At 39.3% G+C, this 24,860-nt stretch overlaps 3 protein-coding genes across 9 annotated transcripts in view; 2 read left to right on the top strand and 1 right to left on the bottom strand.

Moving 5' to 3' along the window:
- The window catches only part of LOC307012232 (equilibrative nucleoside transporter 2), a 37,285-nt gene extending 25,155 nt beyond the window's left edge, over positions 1-12,130 (bottom strand). For 3 of the 7 annotated variants that reach the window (XM_079638652.1, XM_079638648.1, XM_079638651.1), the window contains exons 1-3: positions 2,142-2,371; positions 1,814-1,868; positions 654-735 (exon numbers count right to left, since the gene is read on the bottom strand). In XM_079638652.1, coding sequence (XP_079494778.1) covers positions 654-735; positions 1,814-1,845 — 114 coding nt within the window. In that variant the 5' untranslated portion in view covers positions 1,846-1,868; positions 2,142-2,371. Of the gene's footprint in view, positions 1-653; positions 736-1,813; positions 1,869-2,141; positions 2,372-4,962; positions 5,080-11,981 lie in introns of those variants that run through there. The other 4 variants (XM_079638654.1, XM_079638650.1, XM_079638649.1 and 1 more) reach the window with 3 other exon arrangements.
- LOC306987705 (uncharacterized protein) lies at positions 4,201-7,724 on the top strand (the record flags this gene model as incomplete). The annotated part of the gene is made up of 4 exons (XM_079592207.1): positions 4,201-4,466; positions 4,597-4,879; positions 5,011-5,104; positions 7,699-7,724. The coding sequence occupies 4 exons, from the start codon at positions 4,201-4,203 to the stop codon at positions 7,722-7,724; spliced, it is 669 nt and encodes a 222-aa protein (XP_079448333.1).
- Positions 12,131-21,300: 9,170 nt separating the features above from the next.
- The window catches only part of mapk8ip1b (mitogen-activated protein kinase 8 interacting protein 1b), a 23,806-nt gene continuing 20,246 nt past the window's right edge, over positions 21,301-24,860 (top strand). Inside the window, exons 1-2 of the mRNA XM_079589023.1 lie at positions 21,301-21,743; positions 23,161-23,272. Of these exons, the coding sequence (XP_079445149.1) occupies positions 21,688-21,743; positions 23,161-23,272 (168 nt within the window). The 5' untranslated portion in view covers positions 21,301-21,687. The remainder of the gene's footprint in view (positions 21,744-23,160; positions 23,273-24,860) is intronic.

Here is a 24,860-nt window from a genome sequence, read left to right as displayed (position 1 = left end):
AATGCTATACATATACATGCTGCCAGACGTTAATGCCGTAGAGCGCAAGTGGAAAGATGCTAAAAGAAAAAAATTCTCAGATATTATCCTGTCAAACTGTCACAAGCCTCGTGTTGTTTAACACTATTGACTCACTTCTAAATCCCCCGCAGACTGCCTGTATGGAGGCATCCCCTGCTGTGTGTGAAAACTTTCTTTAATTTTTTATTGATAAAGTCAATTCCATTAGGGCTCAAATTTCACCTTCAGCTTATGACCCTTCAATCTCTGTCCCCTGCTCTGCTGTCTTTAATCATTTTGAGCCTGTGACTTTTTCCTTTTTACAAAGCACACAGTAATCTGGTAAATCTGAAATATTTACTTATATTATATATATAGATTAACCACAACACAGTAATAACATCACAATTATAGTGATGGCAGGAATATAGGAGAAAACTCTGGAGCAGTGATCAGGCTAATAGGTTTAATCCTGGCTGTTAGCCAACTAGCAAACTAATTACACAGATCGAAAATTGATCTATATCTGAGGGGGGGATTTCTCTCAGACTAATGAAGTGTCCATTAAAATGCAAACAACTGTGTTGTTCCAGCTGATTTGGCTTAAAGACGTGACAAACTCCTGTTCAATGCGGTTTTTCACATTCCATTACCATAGATGCCGTCATAAAGAAGTTCCATGGCAACAGTGTTCCCAGGCCAAGGATGAAGAATATGACCGCGACCAGGCATCCGCTAGACAGAAGAGAAAACATGACAGTAAATGTCTATTTGCAATACATTCATTTTCCCCAATTAAAAAGTATTTGAGAAACGTTAAGATTTCATTATTTTTTTACTTCACAGCATGATATTATGAATAGTGCAACTCCAAAACCAAGTGTGGAGAAAGTCGTTTAAAAACTCGCAAATGTTTTAAAGTATAAAACCTCTCCAACTACTGTTTGAAATTTTTAATTGAATAAATCTTAAAGGAACACTAATTTTCCAACTACCCTAGAGTTAAACAGTTGAGTTTTACCGTTTTCGAATACCATTCAGCCGATCTCCGGGTCTGGCGGTAGCACTTTTAGCATTTTCTGTCGGACTTAGTACATGATGTAACTACAGAAGAGTCAAGTTTTAAATAGGACAAATATCAAAACTCTTTGGTCATTTTTTGAGAGAGATGCTAACGGTCTAATCAGATTCAATGATCTATGCTAAGCTATGCTAAAAGTACTACCGCCAGACCCGGAGATCGGCTGAATCGATTCGAAAACGGTAAAACTCAACTGTTTAACTCTAGGGGAGTTGGAAAATTAGCCTATTTCCAAAAAAAGTGGAGTGTTCCTTTAAATTGGCAGTGTTCATCTATCATCTATTCATCCATCTTAATTGACTCCTGCCTGTCTGCTCCCAAACTAAAGACCAAATGACAATAATGGCATTCTGACACTATTTAAGCCATACGGCCCATGACCCAACCCTACCTTCACAAAAAAAACATTTTAATGTAAATTATCTCAAGCTGAATTACCACAGTTTTAATATCAAGAGAAATAAATGAGAAATTACTTATTTGTCCACTTAGCAATATGACCCCAGGTAATTGTGGAAAGCTATTAGTTTGATTAGAGTCAGTACTTAAACTGTCCGTTCAGTTGACTCACTTGATTGCTTTCAGTACAATTAAACTGAATCCCTGTGCTTTTTTCTAAATCATATATCATTGAGGTTCTCTGAGATTAAATCAGTCCTTTAGTTTGAGAGAATCTGGTGTGTTGAAGGCAATTTTTTTATTAAAATGAAATAAAATCCAAAAGAAACCTACCGGTCTTTAGGGGTGTCCTCTCTTTTGTTCATTTTGTCCAATGTTCAGTTGGCAGCTGTTCAAAAAACAAAACAAAATCATGAAAACGCAATTCAAGCTTTACCTTATTACAAGTGGCATGTTGTTTCCTCAGCTGCAACAGCAATGTCATTCAATACACAAAGGTCTGAATGATTCCCGCAGTGCTGGCTCTTTAAATATTCACAACATCCTTTCGTCACGCTAAATCAACCCATATGTTGGTAAAGAACAGATTTTGGCCATCAAAGCTACTGCGCAAGTGCATAGAAAAGAATGAGTAGCTAAAATATTCATGAGAATTCTTTACCTTCATTTGCACCACATACTGAATCTGAAAAGATTTAGGCAACAACAGCAGTCCATCCAGAAATACTCAGTCCAAAAGAATGATGTTGTTTGTACATGACTGCATGTCTAGTTTAAGCAAACAAAATAGTTTAAACTAAGCATGATGACTCCACGTGAACAGACATGGCGAGTCAGACTCGGAGAGGAAAGAGGAGGAGGAGCATTCACGTCACTCCCACGCACAAAACTAAATCATTGTGTTGTTAGAGGATGTTTATGTTGCTGTGGCCTGGAGCTATTGGCAATGGAGTGACAAATGACAATATATTGACAAAAAGAGATTATGATTAGAGGTGACGTAAAGAAGCATATAAAAGAGAAAATGTGTGGTAATAACCCTTGCGAAAAAGAAGTTCACATAATTGTATTGAATTAATGTGTTAAAGTATATTTTTAATAACTGTACTTGTAGATAATAATATTAAAGATATATTATATTAAATAACTGTCCCACTTAAATGTACAGTTCACCCAAAAAAATAGAGACAATTCTGTCATAATTTACTCTCCCTTAAGTTTTTCTAAACCTGTATGAGTTTCAGTCTTCCGATGAACACAAAAGATGATATTAAAGGTGCATAGCGCAAGATTCTGAGTTTTTGAAGAACTATGCCACCTCTGGCGGCGAGCGAAACTGCAGCCAGAGATGTGCACGCACTAGACAAAAGTTTTCTTTTTTTTATCTTACGTGGAGTTTGCGTTGGTGTTTGAAATAAACTACAAGCAGGTCTATAACAATCCATCTTCTACGGAGAATGCCGGCGAATACACAAACCTGCCAGACATAGCTATGTGAGCGTGCCGTGAACGCGCATGACGTCACGCCCAGTCTAAAATTCCGGCCCAAATCCCTCTTATTTATTTTACTTTTCAGGATTATAGAGACAATCTCAGTGATCAGAGAAGGGCTCATTCAGCCCATCAGGCAATTGTTTAAGCATGTATGGGTTAGAAAACGGGTATTTTTAACATGAAAAGTTGCTTAATGCACCTTTAAAGGATGTTGGTAACCAAGCAGTTATGCAAAAAATATATAAAAAAATATAAATAAATAAAAAAATAAATTCAGATAGCAAGTAAACCCCAAACTGATTCCTTTTTGGACGCCCTTACCCTTGACTGGACACATGCACAAAATTATGTCAAAATACCAGTCTCGGCAAGTATTCTCGTAAACACAGTCAGTTATGTTTTGAACATAAACAGTTGTGAAAGAAATCAGATGTGTGTGAGTATATTGGATAGGGTTGAGAATCTCTAGGCACCTCACGATTCAATTACGATTCAGAGGGCTGCGATGCAATGATGAAATGATTATGGATGCATCTTTGACATAGATTTTTTTCTCACTGTGTGACTACTTGGTCTTTTTTATGACTACTTTTTAAAGCAAAGTATTTGTAATGATCCATATTGAATTTACTTTCAATATATTTTATTACTTAAACAAATGGAAGTGATTTGGCAATAAATGTTGCGATAGAGTTTGTAATTCGCCGAGTTGGGTGGAAGCTTAAGGTTGTCCTGCTTTCCACGTCAGCGCTGTTTGATCTGACGTGGTTTATAACAGAATTTGTAACCGAATTTGAATGCTTCCAATTAGATCTCGCTTGCGAAGTTATTACAATTTTTTTCAAATGCTAAAACACAAAAGCCAATCCTCTGAACCAAATGACCAGTTGACCACATTTACTAAATCTAGCCATGATTTTCCAATATCTTAAACACATTTCACAATGAAGACACAATTCACAAAACAATCCTCCGTTCTCATAAATCTTAACACATTTTTCCTTGCTAAAACACAAATTGCAAAAGAACTCCGCTCATATTCTCAAATGAAAGCTCATGTGATACAAAATGCTTGCCACAGTCAGTAATATTTGAACACAATGACACACCTGGCGTCATTCATTACACACAACTCAAAATTGAAGACACTTGTTGCTAATGCTGTGACCACATGTATAAAAGCAAGTTCAGAGTGCACAGTTTGCTGAAGATTCCAAACAATCACAATGGATGAAGGCAGAGTCAGGGGAAGAGGAATTCGAGTCAGAGGAGGGAGAAGAGCTGGCCATGGAAGAAGAGGAGGAGGCCAACAAGGGAAAGGAGAAGGTCCAGGAGGGAGAGCAAGACAACCTCGCACCATCATTACGGACGAGATGCGAGCAACAGTCATTGACCATGGCATGACAATGGCTGAAGCAGGACTAAGAGTCCGTCCAAACCTGAGTAGGTTCACCGTGGCCACCATTATCAGGGCATTCAGACAACACAACAGGTATTGTACTCTATTGCTTTCTTTGTCACAATACAATTTTACAAGCCTGTGTAAGTAGTCTATTGGTTTCAAATCAGTTGTTACTGTATTGCAAAACATGTCAATTGACAACACATGTTTCTTTCTTTAGAGTTGAAAGAATGCCACATAGAGGTGGGAGGGTCGCCATATTTACAGCGGCACAAGAAACCCTCATTGTGGATATGGTTCGTGAGAACAACCTCATCAGACTCCGGGAGATCAGAGGCAAATTCATTGCCGATAATGTCAACTTTGAGAGCACTGATGATGTCAGCTTGGCCACAATAGACAGAGTTCTCCGGCACCAAAAGATGCGGATGAAACAGGTCTATAGGGTTCCCTTTGAGCGCAACTCTGCGCGACACAAAGACCTACGTTACGAGTATGTGCAAGTAAGTATACATCCATGTTCACAGTACAGTTAGTGGACATACTGTGTTCAGTGGCCTATTACTTCTGGATAATACTGTGCTACCTGATTGACTGTTGTTCTGAACACCTGTGCACTTTCACATTTTCACAGAGGATATTACAGTTGGACGCGATGGCCAGACCTCATGAGTACCTCTTCCTGGATGAGGCTGGCTTCAACCTAAAGAAACGAAGGCAAAGAGGCCGTAAACAAAAAAACACCTTTTGCGTTCCGTCAACATTGATTTTCTAAATGTTAATTGATAACATAATTTTTTTACATTTCTGATTCGATTCAGAATCGTCCGCATCGCGATGCATCTATCAATTTTTCCCCCATACCTAATATTGGACCAATGCATTCAGTGACACCAGCCTATAAATACCTCTGCTCTCCATGTCATTAATGCTAATCAAACAATAAAATAAGGGATTGACAGATTAATATAAAATTTCTACAGGGAACTCCAGTGTTATTTTACATGCCTTCTATGCCTGAATACTATAGTTAGACCTTACTTTATTTGTAACTTTGTTTTTATCTATGTAAATTGTGATTAATAGTGTATTTAGTGATTTTGTTTCAAAGTAATATGTAGTACACTTTTAAAAAAGATGGTAAGGATGGTTTTAAGAATAGCTTTGAGTAAAGAAAAAATGATTATTTTCATTTAACCCATTCTTTACCTTCAATTTACTTCAACAATCTCTTTACATTAGAACGTTTTATGGGTAAAATCTAACTTTTTTTTTTTTACTGTATGTATTTAAAGGATAATTCCGGTATTTAACACCTTGAGTCTATATTGTAGTTTGTTTTGGATGAACAAGAGTGGTGGCATTTTTGACGATGGTTCCTCTCTCGAGTTTTTGACTATAATAGAATTGGCTATGGACCCATTTAACATTGGAGTCAATGGGCATGTCCGAAAATGTCATTAAAACAGCCAATAATGTTCGTTTACAAAACTGTTAAACTCACCGAGAGGTTAGTGGTGTTCGTTGATGATTATAAACAATATATCGTCGCAATATATGATTCCAATCCGTTTATTTTGCTATAGTGGAACTATTTTTTCAGACACTTCACAACTGTGTAACTTCCGCTCAATATTTGAATCTGAAGCGTTAGCACACTCCCGACCACTTGATGGCGATAACCGATGTTTATGTCTCACGGGACACTCACGGTCACAGTCGAGTTCAACTTCATATTACAAGTAACAATTAATGAAGGTTTTGTTCGCTTACTTTCCCGGAGCACAGTTGCTCTGTTTGCTAGCCTTATGAGAAACGGAAGCGAGCAAAAAGACTACATCGACCAAATGTAAACAGCCCCCTTTCCGTTTCCGGTAGCGCATTTATATTAACGAGCACCAAGTCCTTCAACAGAATTCAATGGGATTTTACAAAATGACGAATAAAACAAGACAGAAACTGTATTTCGCAACACTTTTTGTTTCTGGAACATCAACTAACATCACTAATCACTCGGTGAGTTGCACAGTTTTGAAAACTAATGTTAAAGGTTGTTTTAATTACATTTTCGGACATGCCCATTGACTCCAATGTTAAATGGGTCCATGGCCAATTCTATTATAGTCAAAAACTCGAGAGAGGAACCATTGTCAAAAAATGTTTATCCACCACTCTTGTTCATCCAATACAAACTACAATATAGACTCAAGGTGTTAAATACCGGAATTATCCTTTAACAAACACAGCATCCCAGGCATAAGAAACATCCAGATTATTTTGTCTTTAAAAGAAAATATATTTTATTCTTGCAAGAACAGGACTCACTCTACCATACAGGCCAGCTGCAGGCGAAGAGAGACCCAGAGAGGTGTTTGGCTGGTAGTTTTAAAGGGGGGGTAAAATACTTAGTTTCAGTCAATCTCATGTTAATCTTGAGTACCTATAGAGTAATAGTGCGTCCTTCATATCTCCAAAAAGTCTTTAGTTTCATCATATTTATAAAATAAAAATACAGCTTTCCGATTCTATCCGGAAAAAGCCGAGGTCCTTGATTCTGGGCGTGGGCGGAGCTATAGAGTCAAGCGGTAGCGCGTGATACCGTTGTACTTACATGAATGGGGTGTTTTATCACTGGGACCGCGCCAGGTTTTAATTGCAACCGGTTTGTAAATCCAGCGACGACCTTGTTAATAAAACATTCGTCACTGAAATGACCAGAACACAAAACCGCACTTGCCACACTCCTTTGCTGTCCCGGAAATACAAACTGCATCCACTGTTCCAGTAACACTGGGTTCTTTGGGAAGCTGAACAAGGTAAACTTTCCCTCACATCCCAAAACACACTTTTTTGGAGACATTCTTGACATCAACCATTCCTATTTAGCGCTGATGATGATGATTTCCGGTAGTAGCGCGTCGATATGCGCTTGGGTCTTTCCATAGACAGTATATAAGAGGGTCTTTCTCTCCTCTGGTCGACGTGTGCGTGAACGCGCTTTTCCGAGAGCAATGCTCATATAAGGAGTTCCACTCTGGTCTACGTCATTAGATCTACGATAGAAAAAAAACAGCCGAAACGTGTTGCAACCCGGAAGTATGATTTTCAGCACAGAAATTCTCTGTTATTCGTTCAAAATAACTTTTCAAAATTTGGCCATTATTAGCATGAGAATCCATCTCTTTAACACTGTAAACAACTCTGAATACATGAAACACCATTGTACCCCCCCTTTAATGTCCTCATCAAAGCGGTCTCTTGCACCCACCCCAGAGGGCAGGAACAGAGGAACCCCCTCTCTACAAAGTCTCTTCTCCTGTAGCTTTCCGCTCACACAATGGTCCTTAACCCCCCACTGTCCCCCACTGTTTACACAAGAAGGAAAAAATAAACTTTATGACTACCCTCACCCCTCTCCCAACCAGGAAACTTAAGATACAAAGAACACATGGCATTCATTTGTTAATCATCAAGGAAACAAAATAATAAATACAATATAAAAATTGCCACTACACTGTATCATATAGTCCAAGATTACTGACTTTTGAACAACTTGAGATTTTACATTTCACAATGACAAAACCTGTTACACAGCATTTTTCTATATTAACGTGCGAAGTGAGTCTTACAGTAACTGGGTTTGGTGCTGTGGTCTAAGTGCCACCCGACACTACTGATCACCATCTGCGTCAATCACGTGAACATGACTCATATACTGCCACACCCTTCATGAGACAGACCACATCACACAAATTATGTATTATGATACACCCTTTTAACGGGCTGCACGATATTAAAGAAAGGTGCGATATGCGATAACTAAATAATGCGATACGATAATGCTTAAAGTGTGTAAAATAAACTTATTTTATTTCAAATATAGCCTATTTAAATATATAACCCACATACTGTACGCGTTTCACATTCTGTTTGTGACAAGAAAACATCCCTATTTCTTCTGAAAGTGAACAGCAGTGTTTTACTGTAGCATAAGAAGTATTATTTTAACATCAGTGTAAACCACTAGGTTTAGGGTTTCAGGTAGGCCTGCGTTAGGTTTATTTAACAACAGAAACTGAATAATCAAATGTAAAAATAAAATATTGCTTAGTTTTCACTGAAATAATTCAATATATACTGATTCTTATTAAAGCTACAAAAGTTATTTAACCAAGAGCAGCGAGTGATTTTCTCTGTGTCTTTTGTTCATGACCCCAGTTATTGCAAGCCATTGCAATATATACATTTGCAATATTTTGATATATTGTGCAGCCCTAATAAAAAAAGTACCGTCTCTCACAACAACTTGGCATGTCTGAATGAACAAAAAGAAGAAAAAAGTAAGACAACTCTACAACTTTGAAAACTTTTAAAATTAAATGATTTCAGAATGGATTTGATCTTAAAAAGTTGTCTTGTATTTTAAAAAAGTTTAAAATATAAGGGGATTTCATTACAGATCCAATAAAAATGTAAATACTGACAGAAGATTCAATAAATTGCATTACAGTATATTTTAGCTTCAAGCTCAGCAAGATCATCTAAAAGTTCAGCTAGATCAGCTAAATGCATTTAATAATAATTGAAAAAACTAAAATATATTTTTGTCAGAAAACATAACATTCAGTTTTCACTTTAAGTACACATTTTATAAGTATACCGGTATTTTATTTTTGTAATAAGTTCTCTTTTTAAAAGTATGCTAGAGTGTACTTTTTTCAAAACGAGGAGCTTGAATTTATAACAGGAAAAAATACCCTGGAGGGTTTTCTTTTCCACTTAACCCAGTAATGCATGGAAACAAAGAATCACTGTGAAAGCCAGGCCATTTATTCCCAACGGCACAGCAGCTCACAAACTATCTTCACAAGAGACAAAGTAAGGATTCACAAATAGTTTATCCAAACCATTACACGCACTCAGAGGATAACATGAGGGAGGTGACGATGGGAATTTAGATGGCAGATTATGCCAAGAATACACTAGATTCTAGTCTCACTAGATTTAAAAGTTGTCAGTAAACAAGAGACAGAGTTAATATAAAGAAGGTAATGGAAAGCATGTGTGATACAACAACTGTTGCCGAAAAATCTAAAAAAAATGTATCATCTGCACTTTCTCAATGTTTAATACAAGAATTGATAAAAATCTAGTTAAAAACTAGAAAAATAAATGCAATTTCATTTGCTGCTTCTAAATCTGAGTGCCAACCTTCTCTGTGACGGACTGTAATAAATCCAAATATGATTTTGATTGTTTGCGATCATGGTTGGTGATTAAATGTGGTCCGTGCAACCTCTGCGCTGCAACACAAAGTAAAAATTTAGCATAATTTGGGAACATAATATTAGGAACTTCAATCACATTTTAGCTTGTACCAGTTTTCATAATGTAAAGCAGTTTAAAACTACTAGGATTACAACTTGAGCAAAATAATCATGATTATCAGTTTAACCGTTATCGTTCAGCCTGTAAAACTGGAAAAAAACTGGTTGGAGAGATAGACTGGTCTATGAGACAAAGGACCTTGCTGGAAATTAACATCTGACCTCCCCCCTGATATAAAAAGAATTATTATGTGTTTTAATGTGAATGATTATCATTGAGTGTAATGTTCAGTGTCATTTGGAAGGTCTCAGAGTGAGTGGTACAGATGATAAAGTTTTTAGAAGTTTAGAGAAACTGGCTCAGAAATGAAGAAATCCAAGTGGTCTTCTCCATCCCCCACTAGATATAAGCCACCATTTTAAGAAGTCACCTGGTCAAGCAAGATAAATATGATTCGAAGGGGTTTGCTCGCTTTTTTTGGAATGCGGGATGGGTGGCTAGTGGGCTGGCTGGCCCTTTCTCTCTCTCTCTCAGGTAATATTTTCCATGCTGGGTAAGATTATTGGTGTAACCATTTTACGTGTAAACAACCTTTTTTTGTCATATTGAACCTTTTTAATTTATGGAGTCAGATTAAAATGAGATAATTGCAAATTTGAATATGTCTTATTTAACCCAAAATACTTTGTCATGAGAAAAGACGGAACACGCAAGAAACCTTCCCCGTATTATTGGAAACCCTAATTTGACCAAAATAGCGCGGCTTACAAGCCCCACATAAGGACGACTGATATTTCATAATTTTCATTTACGTACCAACGTAAAAATATGTTGATAAAATTAGCTTTTTGTGTTTGAAAGATTATTCCTTTTCTTTATTATGGAGACTCTTATTTGGCACTGACCCATTTATATCCTGTCTGATGCTTTACTCCAGCATAAACAAATCTCTCGGTCTACAGCAAACCTCCAAATAAATTTAACAAACAAATCTCCATCGGCAACCCGTGTCCACCCGTTCTTCAGAAAAGTCTGGTGAATAAAGGCTGAGCTTTTGATTGCCTGTATCTATTCACACCACTCCTTCATTGAAAGGCTGTTTATTTCTTTTTGCTTCAATTGTTTCTTTCAAGGCATGTTCAGTTCAGTAAATAATCTGCTTGCAGTCAAACATAAGGTCATTCAAAGGATATGCACCTATAGGCTACTAGTAATATCAGCCTGGCCAATATTTTACCATTTTTAAATTATTGCCATTTATCAGAAATCTCAACAACAACAAAATGCTTCTTAAACTTTTCTTTGTTGAATGGTTATGTGATTTCAAAGGCATGATAATGACGTATGATGTCGCTCAAACAATAGAGCAAGAACACTACAGCTGGAAAGGGCGTATTTGTTTTAATGAGAGAAAAACAATTATGCCCAAACTTTTACTCTTTGTACGGTATCCCCCTTCCCTTTCCTATTAGTTTTTTTTTTTTTTATGCAGTGATGTTTCTTCTTTGCAATTAAAAAAAGTACAAATTTAATAAAACGAATATAGTCCTACATAAGTGTTAGTTAGGCCTAATATATATAAGGTGAAATGTATCGGTTCGTACTTTGGTATCGTGTGTGAAAGATATTAGGCTTGTTTGAGTAGACAGTATGGGTTTGAGAGGAGCAAAATCTGCGCAGAACCGATCACCGCGAGATGCATGCCGGTTAGAAATCTGTCCAAGTGCGGTCCACCTGGCTCTAATGTCAAGTGTATGAAATGGCTAATGTAAATTATATAATGGAATTTTCATTTTGCACCAAACGTTGCACAAATGTATGGGAAAATTCAAATTTAAATACAGAAATGCATTGCCATTTTACATATTGCATTGTCATTTTGCATTTACATTCCAAATTGAATATTGATACCTAAGCTTCCATACTGTCCGGTTTGCCTGCACTTTTTTTTCACTCATCCCCTCACTGCAGCCGCCTGTTACTCTCGCATACATTTCAGGCGAGAAGGAGGCGCATCTCAAACAAACCGGTTCTCAAACAGCAGTTTGTGTGACACGTCAGTCACAGACAAAAGCTTCCCTGTTCTCTCCCGTTGGTGCGTGTCATAAATAACTAGAACAAACAAGAGCAAATTCAATTAACTCATAGAGAGAGGGAGTGTGTGAAGGAGTGACCATCATAACGCCTTAACAGAGTTCACATTGCTTGTTATTTCCCCCAGAGAAATAAAGGTCATTTGAATGAAAATCCGCGTGTCGTTTATCTGCTTAACGTTACCTGGTTTTACGATGCTTTTAGGTTATCTTCTCATTTCATCTGCCCATTTGAAACGCATTATTTCAACAGAACGCTGCGAAGTTCGCATTCATTTAATTAGAACGTGTCGCACACATGGAAAACATCATCATCATCTTCTTCTTTGGCGTTTTATTATGGCGGGTTGGCAAACAATATGTGGCATTCCCGCCAACTACAGGCCTGGAGTGTGGAACATTAACGGAATGGGAAATGGGGGGAAACGAATAATTAAATAATAATAAATAAATAAATTCTACCTTATCATATTAAACCGTTCAAACTTTCTTCAGTGTCTCTTTAATGTGTTAAATATTCGATTATTCTATGCAGCAGAGTTTTAAGTGAACGATTTCATCCATTTCTCTTAATTCTTTTAACAGATACCACTTCATTTTCATAAGCAGTAGCTACAACATATTAGCAGCCCATGCTCTTGAAAGTATTGTTTCAGGAAACAGTCATGACTAGCTGAATTCTTCAACGATGCATCGTACAGACTATAAAAATCGTATAGTTAAGCAGCGAGTTAAGCCTACGTCGTTGTTTGAGAAACGCACCCCAGGTTTTATTCTCATTGCTAGACCCGTGGCCTTTTTGCAGTATGCATACTGAAAATGGGCAATTTTCCCAGGCAGGTGTTATATTCGGTTCCTGAAATATTTGGTTCGTTCCAATGGGTGGAGGCAGCTACCATGAATATTCACGATCGCGTGGGCGGGGGGACCAATACAAGCGGGTGGAACAGAAATGATTAGCATGAGCGCCTCAGATCGCGTTTTGTCCCATAACTACTCCTATAACTGTTCGTTTCTCACAAATGACTGAGATTAAGCTTTTTAAATGTGTATTATTGCATGTTTAAATAAATATTTACAAATATATTATTGTGTTTTTATTCTGTCTCCCAAAGTTGTCTGTATAGGCTATTATTTAAACAGCTTTTAATAGGCTGATAGCTCAAGAACATACTTGGAGTTGCATGTTGTTCATGCTTTGAATGCTGCTTTACACTCAACTAAAAATCTTTTTGATACACAGCTGTCAAAGGTTATCAAGCTTCAGTTGCTTTAACAGTTGTTTTCTCTGCTTTAGAACATTGGTCAAATCAAGTGATAATTATTTCAATTGTATTGATACAAAGCAAGGTCCAACTAAAGTAATGTTATACTTAGTTTGTTCAATTTGTAGTGTTGATAGTAGCTAGTTTATTATTTGCATTTCCTGCTGTAATAGCCTATTTCCCTTTTCTGACCTCAGTAGTAGCCATTCATGCACAAACATTCATTGCGCACTAGCAAAGGTGTTTTTCCACCTAGTAGATTCTTCCAGTAGATGGCAGCAATATTCCACTAAACTATGGAAATTGAGAAACTGAGAAATTATCTTTTTAAAAATGTTGCTATTTTAAATAAACCCGTAAATAAATGTCTAATTATAATTAATATTAGCCTATTAAAATAATATTAGTAAAAAATATATTTTAAAAATCACTCGTTTACTCATTTTGGCGCCTCTATTGGATGAGTGGCGGTGACGCCCGTAGCATTTGCTTATAGAGCTGGTAAGTCCCGCCCCCTCCGCTAACCCCACTGGACCTCAAAGTTGAAAAACCGTCAATGCAAGTGAATGGGAGAAAATAATTATTTTCTGGTCCCGTTTGAATTGTGCCATGAATGTGAACATATGTTGTCTGTGAATTTTTTATATAATCTTTCGTGTGAAGAATGCTACAATTTAGCGGGTAGAAGTTTGATACGGGTAGACTTTGTGTGAGAGCACTTTGTGGACTACAACTCTTCGCTGCTGTCGACGCGTTTGAAACGTCAACACCACTAGCTCACGGCTCTAGCTCACGGATCCCGCTAGACATGGCTGTGTCTTTGGTGCACTTCACCGCCTTCTTTCAGGGAGAGGACAAAATCGTTGAGGTTGGCGAAAACCACGGGTAAGTCAACTTTATGGGGTGACGTCACATAGGCGACATGTAGTCTTTCTCGTTATGTCTTTTCCACAACTGCTAGCCGACGAATCATACTGTCAAACTTGTAACATGAAAGATTATATAAAAAATTCACAGACAACATATGTTCACATTCATGGCACAATTCAAACGGGACCAGAAAATAATTATTTTCTCCCATTCACTTGCATTGACGGTTTTTCAACTTTGAGGTCCAGCGGGGTTTTACGGAGGGGGCGGGACTTACCAGCTCTATAGAGTTTGAGAGTATATGGTATGATTCGTCGGCTAGCAGTTGTGGAAAAGACATAACGAGAAAGACTACATGTCGCCTATGTGACGTCACCCCATAAAGTTGACTTACCCGTGGTTTTCGCCAACCTCAACGATTTTGTCCTCTCCCTGAAAGAAGGCGGTGAAGTGCACCAAAGACACAGCCATGTCTAGCGGGATCCGTGAGCTAGAGCCGTGAGCTAGTGGTGTTGACGTTTCAAACGCGCCGAAAGCATCGAAGAGTTGTAGTCCACAAAGTGCTCTCACACAAAGTCTACCCGTATCAAACTTCTACCCGCTAAATTGTAGCATTCGTCACACGAAAGATTATATAAAAAATTCACAGTCAACATATGTTCAAATTCATGGCACAATTCAAACGGGACCAGAAAATAATTATTTTCTCCCATTCACTTGCATTGACGGTTTATCAACTTTGAGGTCCAGCGGGGTTAGCGGAGGGGGCGGGACTTACCAGCTCTATTTTGACTGTCGCTGGTCGGCCCTTTCAAAAACTGCTCTAATCGGGGACAGAAAAGCAAAAAAGCTGTCACAGTCTCAAGTCGGAGGACAGAAGTTATAACCATGCACTGCTACAAGTCAGACGCTGATATACGCAGGACCGCATCAAGATGAACACAACTTAAATTTACAGGGCAGGATTTGATTTTGTCAATGAATGGGGAATTTTTTGGATGGTTGGAAGTATGTGGCTTGCTATTGGCTGATTTATCTTGAGTGACAGGTTGTCCCTTTGTGCCGTAAACACGTCATCAGAGCAGAGAAGAGGCTGCAAGAGTGACAGGAAGTTACTTTGATTAAATATTATGAGGCACATGAATTTAAAAAATATATATATGTGCATGGATAAATGATTTGTAATAAACACTGAAATATATATATATATATAAATGTAAATAAGAATTGTCAAATACAACAATCCAGCCCAAAGTTTGCAAGTTTCTGCAGGTTTATTGTGATCCTTTTCCTGTGGGAAACAATCATGTAGAACTAGTGTCCTGACGTCAGCGAAAAACGATGGACCCTTTTGGCTTCCATTGTTATGAACAAGAAAAAAAATCTTTTTTGAAAGAAGATCACAAAGGAAAAAGTCATACAGATTTAGAACGGCATGACGAGGATGAGTAAATGATGATAGAACCTTCATATTTGGCTGCCTTAAATACAGTATTAAATAACGGCGTGTCTGGATTCCTGGCTAAGGGCCAGGGCGGTGCCAGAGGGATGGACCAGGGGGACTCCGGCGGGTCTGTAACCCCAGCTGTGGGCCAGGGCGGACCCGATAGAACGGACCAGGTGGATTCCGGCGGGTCTGGAGTCCTGGCAGAGAACCAGGTCGGTGCCGGAGGGACGGTGCAGGCAGGCTCCAACAGTACATGGAGTCCTGATGGAGCAGGCTTTGGCAAAGCCGGCAGCGCAGGCAGCAAGGGCGGAGCAAGATATTTGGGCTGCTCTGGGATGGCAGCGGGCTGCAATGGGATGGCCTCCTGGAGCTTGGGTGGAACCGGCATGATTGGCAGCATGGACGGAGCCGCCAGGTCGAGGAGCTTGGGGGGGCGGTGCTGGCAGGGCGAGGAGCTAGGGGGGCGGCGCCGGCAGGGCGAGGAGCCTGGCCTCTGGGCTGCCAGCAGGTTTAAAATTGACCTCCGGGCCCTGTGGGACGCAGGAAGTCTTCCTCCTCCGTTTCCGGGAGCGAGGGGGCGCTGCAGCCTCTTCGGCCAAAACTGGGGGCGCTGCAGCCTCTTCGGCCAAAACTGGGGGCGTTGCAGCCTCTTCGGCCAAAACTGGGGGCGCTGCAGCCTCTTGGACAACCACTGGGGGCGCTGCAGCCTCTTGGACCATAGATATTATATAGAGACTAGATGCCCTATAGGCCCTTGCGCTGACAGCTCATTGCACCTGCCATACAGATTACACTGAGAGGAGCGGGTGACCGGTCTAAGATGGCGGCCCCACGGCTCGACCGCGCCAGTAGGCAGTAGTGGTCGATAGGGCGTCTATCTATATGATGTCTATGTCTTGGACAACCACTGGGGGCGCTACAGCATTCACAGCCACCTCTTGGGGAACTGCAGCACTCACAGCCACCTCTGGGGGAAGTGCAGCCTCTTTAGCTGGAGAATTCCCTTGACAATCGAGGAAATCCACAAATTCCCCAAATGTCAAATTGTCCAGCCACCTCATTCTCCACCAGTTGAGGAGCTCATCAAGGGCATAGCTTAATAAGTCCTTAAGAGCCGCATCATTAAAACCCAGTCTCTCTGCAGCAGCGCTGAACTCCAGGGCAAACTCCCTCACATCAGTCCCCTGTTGGGGTCTTGAACTGCAGAATGCGCTGGAAGAGAGGGCTGGAGACAGTGGAGGCTTGTGGATGGAGTGAACACTTCTACCACGGAGTCCTCATATTGGCTGGTTCGTTCTGTCAGGTATGGAGGTGGTGAAAGGAGCGAGGACTCAAGTGCAGGAGTTGAAGGGTTTTTAATAGGGATGGCTGCCGCGAAACTGACGTTCCAAAGCTTTTCGAGATCCTGAAGCGCAGATGTTTCGAAGCACTGTTCCCGAAGCGTGATTCAAAACAAAACACCCATCACGGCTACGGCTAAATGAAGCTTCGGAGTGTTTTGACAGGTGGCATGGTTCGCCGAATCAGCGTTTGATCAGAACAGACCATTACAATCGCACAGCTGTATAAAAGTGAAGTCAACGCATCTTGACCTTGTGTAATGGAGAGATAGAAATAACATTATACACAGTGAGGAGCCTACAGGTTACAAGCTTCACATATTAGAAAAATACAATAATAAAAAAACAAACAAAAAATGAATGGCTCGTTGTCAAGGTTGTTTCAGATCAACACCTGAAAGTGACCACTCAGTGTCACCGTTGAGACGGGTGTTGGATTGTTTCGAAGCCTCAACACAATATGGCACATTTGCTTCAACTGTTTCATTGTTTCACGAAGCCTCGATCTGCCTACCACTAGTTTTTAATGATAATAAAATAAAATAAAACAAAACAAACAATTAAAACTACCCAGAGGGGGAAGACTTTGACTTGACTACAAGAACACACGAGGGTAACATACCATGTAACATGCAAATGACAACGAACCATCAGAACTTCTCTTCTTCTTTTATTTAAAGTCCGCGTGAACCGGAAGTTGCAACCGACTTTATCTCAGTGTTGTGACGTATTTCCGAGAGAAACGGAAAACTAAATGAGGAAAAATAGTGGGCGTGTTTTTTTTTTTTTCAACTAGCACCTGATTGGATCTAGAAAAGTAGGTGTTTCATTCAGCCTGTCTACTGTCAGTTGGAGGGGTGTGGTTACGGATGTTAAGCAGACACCAAAACCGTCAAACCTACGTCATCAGGGAAGGTCCTCCAATGCAGAGGGGAGGTGCATTTTCAGATTTTGATTAAAGATTACAAAGCCAAAAAAATGTTTTGTGTGAATTGACTTGCATGGATGAATTGTTCACCACAAAACGATCAATTTAGGCAAACAAAGTAAATATGGTCAATTTTGAAATCATGTGGACTTTAATGGCGGATTGCAAACAACTTTTAGGTGCATACCACCACCTACTGTACTGGAGTGTGTATCATCATGTAATTTTACGATTATTTAAATTCTACTCCACAACTTTGTGTCTTTCAAAAACTTAAGTTCCTTCCTGGTGATTCTTATCTCCTCTCCCTCTCCTTCTGATCCCAGTATCCCTACCAGATTCCACTCCCGCCCTGCCTCTTGAACCTTATCTTTAAACACTGTCTTAGTTTCCACCTCATTCAATGTACAGTACAATATTACCAGTACATATTCAACATTTTCTTTAACCCCACAGTTTTCGCAGTTTCCACTATTCCTTTTCCCCATTAAAAATAATGTGCCATTCAGCCCTGTGTGATCCACCCTGAGTCTTGTCATTACAATTTCCTCTCTCCTGGTCCTTTCCATGTAATTCTTTATACTGACAAATTTTTGTATTTGATAATATCTCCTTCCTTTCCTGTCTTACTCCCACCATTTCTGCCATATTTCAAGTCCTTTCTTCTTAACCACCGCTTTTCCTTCGCCTTTTCCTAGTGGAATTGTAACTCTTATTACCTTTAGCAATACCAGTTTGTCTGACCAACACAGGACTGCAAACACAGGGAGAATAAATGGGTGTTTCTCAAAACCAAGAATGCAAAGAACGGACTTGTGTTCTTGGGGAGAACGCTCTTGCTAGTTGTTCTAGGAAGAATGAACTCACAAGGTGACGAGCACACAGAGCGCTGCTGACAGTTTGAGACGATGTGTTCTTGCTGGTATTACGCAATAATACCCCCGCACAAACGCCGTGTGCAGTACCCAAACATAATGAGAATTATTGACGATAACAGCCAGGCTTTATCGCCCAAGCCTACCCTCAGCTCAAGGGATTACTCTACAACTGTACACTACAATGTAATGTATATTCATAACAATAAAGCAATGCCTGTCTCCTTTCATTCTGCTTCTGTTGTTTGTTTGTGTATAGCCAACGGTGGGAAAAAACGCCAGTAAAAGGCAATGGTCTCTTGATGTGGAGTAAAACGAGTCTGTGAGAAGACTGGCCGGTTGGCTCGCAAGCTAACTTAACACCCGCAGGTGCTTGTGGAGATCCTCACTTCCGAAAACGTTTGAGCACATTTCCGATTCGGCATAAATTTTCGTCAAAATGCCAATATTTAAAATCTACACAGTTGATTTCTCGCATCAAATGTCCTCAGAAGTGAATTTAGTGATGAATTAGCGTACGAAATTGTAGAAAAACGACTTTCTGTATTGACCTGCCTCTCCTTCCTCGAAATCCGAAATGAATGCTGGGATATTTCAGCCGTCAAGTTCACACAAGTTACCAACCGATGCATCCTCATTAAAATGGACGTGTCAAGAACACTTCCAGGATTTTTAACCGTTCTTGCCATAATGCAAACTTGTGTATTGGGACAGTACTTGGGCCACAAAAGATGACGTTTCATGAGAACACAAGTACAGACAAGAACACAGATTGAGGCTACGTTTACACGTGGCCGGTTATTTTCATAAACGGACATTTCACCCTCTCCGTTTTCAGAAAAGTGTTCATTTACACGAACCCGTGTATATGCCGTCAAGAGCATGTCAAACCTATAGGTGGCAGTGTAACGAGAAGCTCAAGCCCACGTTAGCCAATCAGAATCCCGCAGAATTTTGACGCAGTGCAAGTTCTGACGCATACGTCGCATATGTGATGTCGACTGCCTAAAACTCAGTTTTTCTCAGTTTACATGCAAACGGAGTTTTCCAAAATCTCCACTCTGAAAGAATCGTTTTCAGAGGAGAATTCTCCGTTTGCGTGTAAACGAGGGGCACAACCGAAGGGAAATGTCTCCGTTTTTCAAAATACATGTACGTGTAAACGCGGCCTGAGAAAGGCTCATAGGGAGAGCAAACACATGAGGTAATGAGGGAGAACAGGTGGGGCAAATGAATCAATAATCAGATAAAAAGGTGGGAGGGGCTAGACAATCGACAGGAGAGCACATGGCACAAGGACACACATGACAAGCCATGTGCTCACAACAAACAGGACTAGAACACAAGCACATGGCCAGTAAAACAAATCACCAGCCATGTGCTCACACGAAACGAGACATGAACTGTATTGTAAATTCAAACGCTAATGAAAACACTCATAAGCCACGTGTTCACACAAAACTTGACAACATGAAAGCACACAGCCAGTGTAAAACACAAGCTGTGTGCTACACAGCATAAGACAAAACATGACATAAAAGCACATGAAACAAGGCACACAGACAAGACAGAACAGGAGTGTCAGGGCTCTGTCACAAAACCAAGAAATAGACTAGACAGAAGTGACAGAACACTGACAGTTCTCTACGTCACAAACATGTAACCAATCACGTCAACGTGCGGGCGGGCTTTAGCATATAATTCATTACTGTGATAACCAGTAATGCTGCGAAGCAGGGGACTCTCAAGAGAAGCCAGGTTATCCTATATTTTTTTATTGATATGAAAAATTGGGTACATTTAGCAACATAGCTGGTGAATTATTACAATGTTATGATGAATTGTATGCTTTATCACTGACGTTCTAAATTGTTCAAAGCGTTTCTAAAGATGCTGAGTTTTAGATGGCAGCTGTCTGACTCTGAGTTGGCAAATAGGGAACATGGTTTGTTTAACATTAGCAACACATTAAAAGCTGTTTGATAATGTAGTCAAGCAAAAGGCTAATCATAATAATTACCGTTGTGCATAAAACGCATTACCATTCTGATACATCGCCTTGTAGACAACCTTGTATAATTTCCATTTCCAATCTGCAGCGTTTACTACGTACTACAGATAATTTGCATATTCATGATTCCAATACTAGCAAGGGTGTAGTTTTCAATCTATTTTAAAGCATGAACAAATTATTTTCACAGGGGGAAAAAAAACATTTAAATATGTCATTTATGTGATCAAATAAATAAATTATTTGACTATAGGGGGACTTTATATTTCCATTCCACAAAAGGTTCTTTATATTGGAAAACAAGGTTCCTCAGATTATTAAATGTTCTTCACAAGAACTAAAAAGGTTATTTTAAGAACTGTTCACTGAAAGGTTCTAAAGTTTCCAAAATGGTTCTTCTGTGACATCAATGCAAAAGAAAAGTGTTTTTAAGAGTGTAGTCAGTGTTTCACTATGGTCCACTCTCTTATTATTTGTAGATATTTACACTTTCTTTGGTTTCTCTAGTATGTTACTGTTGGCCTTGAAGAGAGGTATTGAATTGGCTGCGCCACCAACCCACTCCTATACATATCTCTCAAACACTGAGAGAGAGAGAGAGAGAGAGAGAGAGAGAGAGAGAGAGAGAGAGAGAGAGAGAGAGAGAGAGAGAGAGAGAGAGAGAGAGAGAGAGAGAGAGAGAGAGAGAGAGAGAGATGGGGGATGGGCGACTTTGAAAACAAGAGGAGGAGAGATGTTGTGAAATACACGCCTGCTATTGGATCGTCTGCATGATTATTATGTATAAGCAGAAGGACACTGTCATGCATCATCTCTATCAGCACTGACTCGGCAAAGCTTTTATTTTGCAATTTCTGCTTTATTTTATTTTTTGTCTCCTGTTGTAGATCGTACAGTGAGGATGCAGGTAAACACATGAACAAGGGCAGAGAGATACAGTGAGAAAAATGCAGCATTCATCAAGGCGTCATCATTATACACTGGACACATAACAGTGAATAGAGAATATGCTGGAGCTGCATGTGCTGCTGTCATTGAATGAATTCAGTCTAAACTGACTGAAAATACAACGGCTCGAATGGCAGGCACTGAAATATGAAGAGAGAGAGCTTTGACCAGATGTAAACACAATCCCATGCTGCACTGCTCACAGAATGGACTCAAACGGTGATGGCAAGGAAGAATGGACGGAGGAGCAATGGGAGAAATGGTATGAGCTTATTTTTCTTTATAAAATGCACAATTGGTTGTACTAGGGAAAAATACTGCTTTGTCAGTAGATTACATGTGTTTTGATTAGCAGCAGATGCAGCACACATAGTATATTGTTATTTTTGTTGTATAGCAACATTCATTATGTCAGGGATCTTCTATTATTTTTTTATATGATTTACAGTATTGAAATGTAATTTTTGCATAGGGATTTTTGACCTTTGCCATTTTTTATTCATAGATTGAAATGTATATAAATCTGTAAGGGCATCATACTATTGTCTTCACCTGCTGTTTTATTTATTTTTTAAATAGTCGACTTTGCAATGCAGGTTTTATTTATTTCAGTGTCAGACTGATGCCTTGACAAAATACTTTTATTTTGAAAGGGGCTGAGAATGTGCATGTGCACAGCATGAACTCTTTCATCTCACATAGAGACACTGCTTCTGTAATCCTGTTGGTACTCCTTTTGATGAAGAGCTGTTTGTAAAGTATGAATGTTTGTAGTATTAATACAGTGCACGTATCCACCATGGTGACATTGTCATGTGACCTATGACGTGAGCCACGTCACTCTTCCTGAAAATATTCACCCCTTTTTTTAAAATGCTATGCTTCACTTCACCCCATATGCTAAAATGCTTATATATATATATATATTTGCATTTCAATCTACAATCCAAATCCTATCATGACTAAGCAAAAAAATGATTTGTAATAACTTTGCAAATTTTTATATATAAAATAACATTGGCATAAGTATTTACGCCCTTAACGCAGTGCTTAGTTGAAGAACCTTTGGCAACTATTAAAGTGTTTTTGGGTATAATTCGATTTGGTCACCTTTAGGCCTCATTCACTAGTCCCTACACTACAACTAGTCCACTTGACTTGAGTGAAAATGACTGAGTGAATTTGGACACTAATTGCACCTGAAGGGCTGCCACTTTTGCATAGTTTGTGCATACAAATGCCTGAATGTACTGAAAAGAAACTAAAATGTACTTTGTCATTTCTTTTGAAACTTGTATGTCATGCATTTAAAATCTATTTAAAATAACACATTTGTAAATATGAAGCTGCCATTTAGTACATTTAAAAGATATTAATAACCTAAGTGCACTTTTTAAAAGTTTTACTTCAAATTTTAAATCATAAATTTGAAGTAAAAATTTTAAAAAGTGCACTTAGGTGTGTTAAGTAATAATCATGAAAGTGCACTATTTATTTCATTATATATTATCTACAAGTAGTTTTTTAAATAGTCTTTTAAGATTTGAGTACAAGTGTTATTCAATACAATTAAGCACACTTCTCTTTCACAAGGGTATATTGTGCAGTACATTTAAAAACAGTGAAACAAACTGCCCGCTAGTGCCACTGACCAATAACTTTGGTGGTTCTTTCTGTAGGCTGACCCATGACATAGGGTTGGATGAATTTGAAGATGAGGACCTGTCTGAAATCACAGAAATGACTGATGAATTTGAATTCAGGGCCAGGCGACACAACTCTGACATCAAGGTGAGAACAGGTCTTGCCTAACGTGTAAAATATTACAGAACAATTTCAAACAACCACTTGGATTTACAATGCACCTAGCCTTTGTGTACTTTTGTTCTGATTTTGACTTGTACAGTATCTTGTTCTTTTGTGTGTGTTTTCTGTTGGCATGTGCACTGCATCATTAGACTTGTAGATGGCAGTGATCACTGCCAGATTTATGTCTGTTAGAAATATCACTTTTTTCAAGTTTCAGTTGTTGTACTTGCTGACACATCCAGTTTTTTTTAAATATTTTTTTCAGAGTCAGGCACCACAGAGAAAGCAAGCCGGTGTTTAACTATTGCAGCAATCAGAGAAAATGATAGACTCACTTAACAGTTGTAATGCTCTTTTATTAACGTAAGGACCTGTGTGGCTGATGCTCTTGCCTCACTGTCATGATTCCTGTCTTGTGTTCCCCTTGTCTTGTTCTGTCATGATTCCTGTCTTGTGTTCCCCTTGTCTTGTGTGTACTTTTGTCATTTCCTGTCTTGTGCCAAGTTTTGTAGTCCTATGTAGTTTTTCATGTTGATTTCGTCTCCCCTGGTGTATCTTGTTTCCTCATTTCCTTGTTAAGCTTGTTTGCCCCTGTGTATTTATAGCCCTTGTGTTTCACTTGTTACTTTGTCAGTTGTTGTACTGTACATGTATTGGTTCCTTTTGTTTCTGTGATCCTCATCGTTTTGTTCCTTGAGTTCTGTTTTATCTGTTTATGTGTTACTTTATTTAAAATCCTTAACTTAGATCCTCGCCTTCGCCTGCTTTCCCCAGCACGTTACAGAACAACTGACCAATTTAATGGATCTAGCGGGAGGTGATCAGGACCCGGTGAGCATTCTCTGCTCCATTGTCCAGGATGGCCGTCCCATTGAGGACTATGTGGGGGAGTTTTTAATAAAATTACACATAAACAGATAAAACAGAACTCAAGGAACAAAACCACGAGGATCACAGAAACAAAAGCAACCAATATATGTACAACAACTGACAAAGTAACAAGTGAAACACAAGGGCTATAAATACACAGCGGCAAACAAGCCCCTAGGAAATGAGGAAACAAGATACACCTGGGGAGACGAATCAACATGAAAAACTACTTAGGACTACAAAACTTGGCACAAGAAAGGAAATTACAAAAGTACACACAAGACAAGGGGAACACAAGACAGGAATCATGACACTCACACAGTCCACCGAACCTCAAACTTCTGGAACTCGTTTTTCCCAGCCCCCGCCCACACATAACTGTGCAGGCTCATTCTTCAAAAGAACAGCCCTCGCCTTAAAGCCCCACACAACCAGACCACATAACACATGAAAGAAATTGAAATTGAACACTGTGCAAATACATCTACTGATGCTACTAGACACATCTTCAGTGATGTTTCTGGAATCATTGGGTGTTTCGGGTCTTTCAACATCATACACCCTCATCCAGGCGACCCAGCTGTGGCTGATCAGACCCCAGCTTGTGTCCAGTTGGCAAATCTAGCTACCATGCCCCCATGGATTTCCTCTCTTGAGCCATCTTGAGGCTTTCTTTGCCGCTTTCCTACTTTCTGTCCTG

The sequence above is a fragment of the Phoxinus phoxinus genome (genome assembly GCF_949152265.1).
Source record: "Phoxinus phoxinus genome assembly, chromosome: 2".
In the NCBI taxonomy this organism is placed as follows: domain Eukaryota; kingdom Metazoa; phylum Chordata; class Actinopteri; order Cypriniformes; family Leuciscidae; genus Phoxinus; species Phoxinus phoxinus.
The sequence above is the reverse complement of the archived record's forward strand: the minus strand, read 5'-3'. Positions and strand labels throughout refer to the sequence as shown.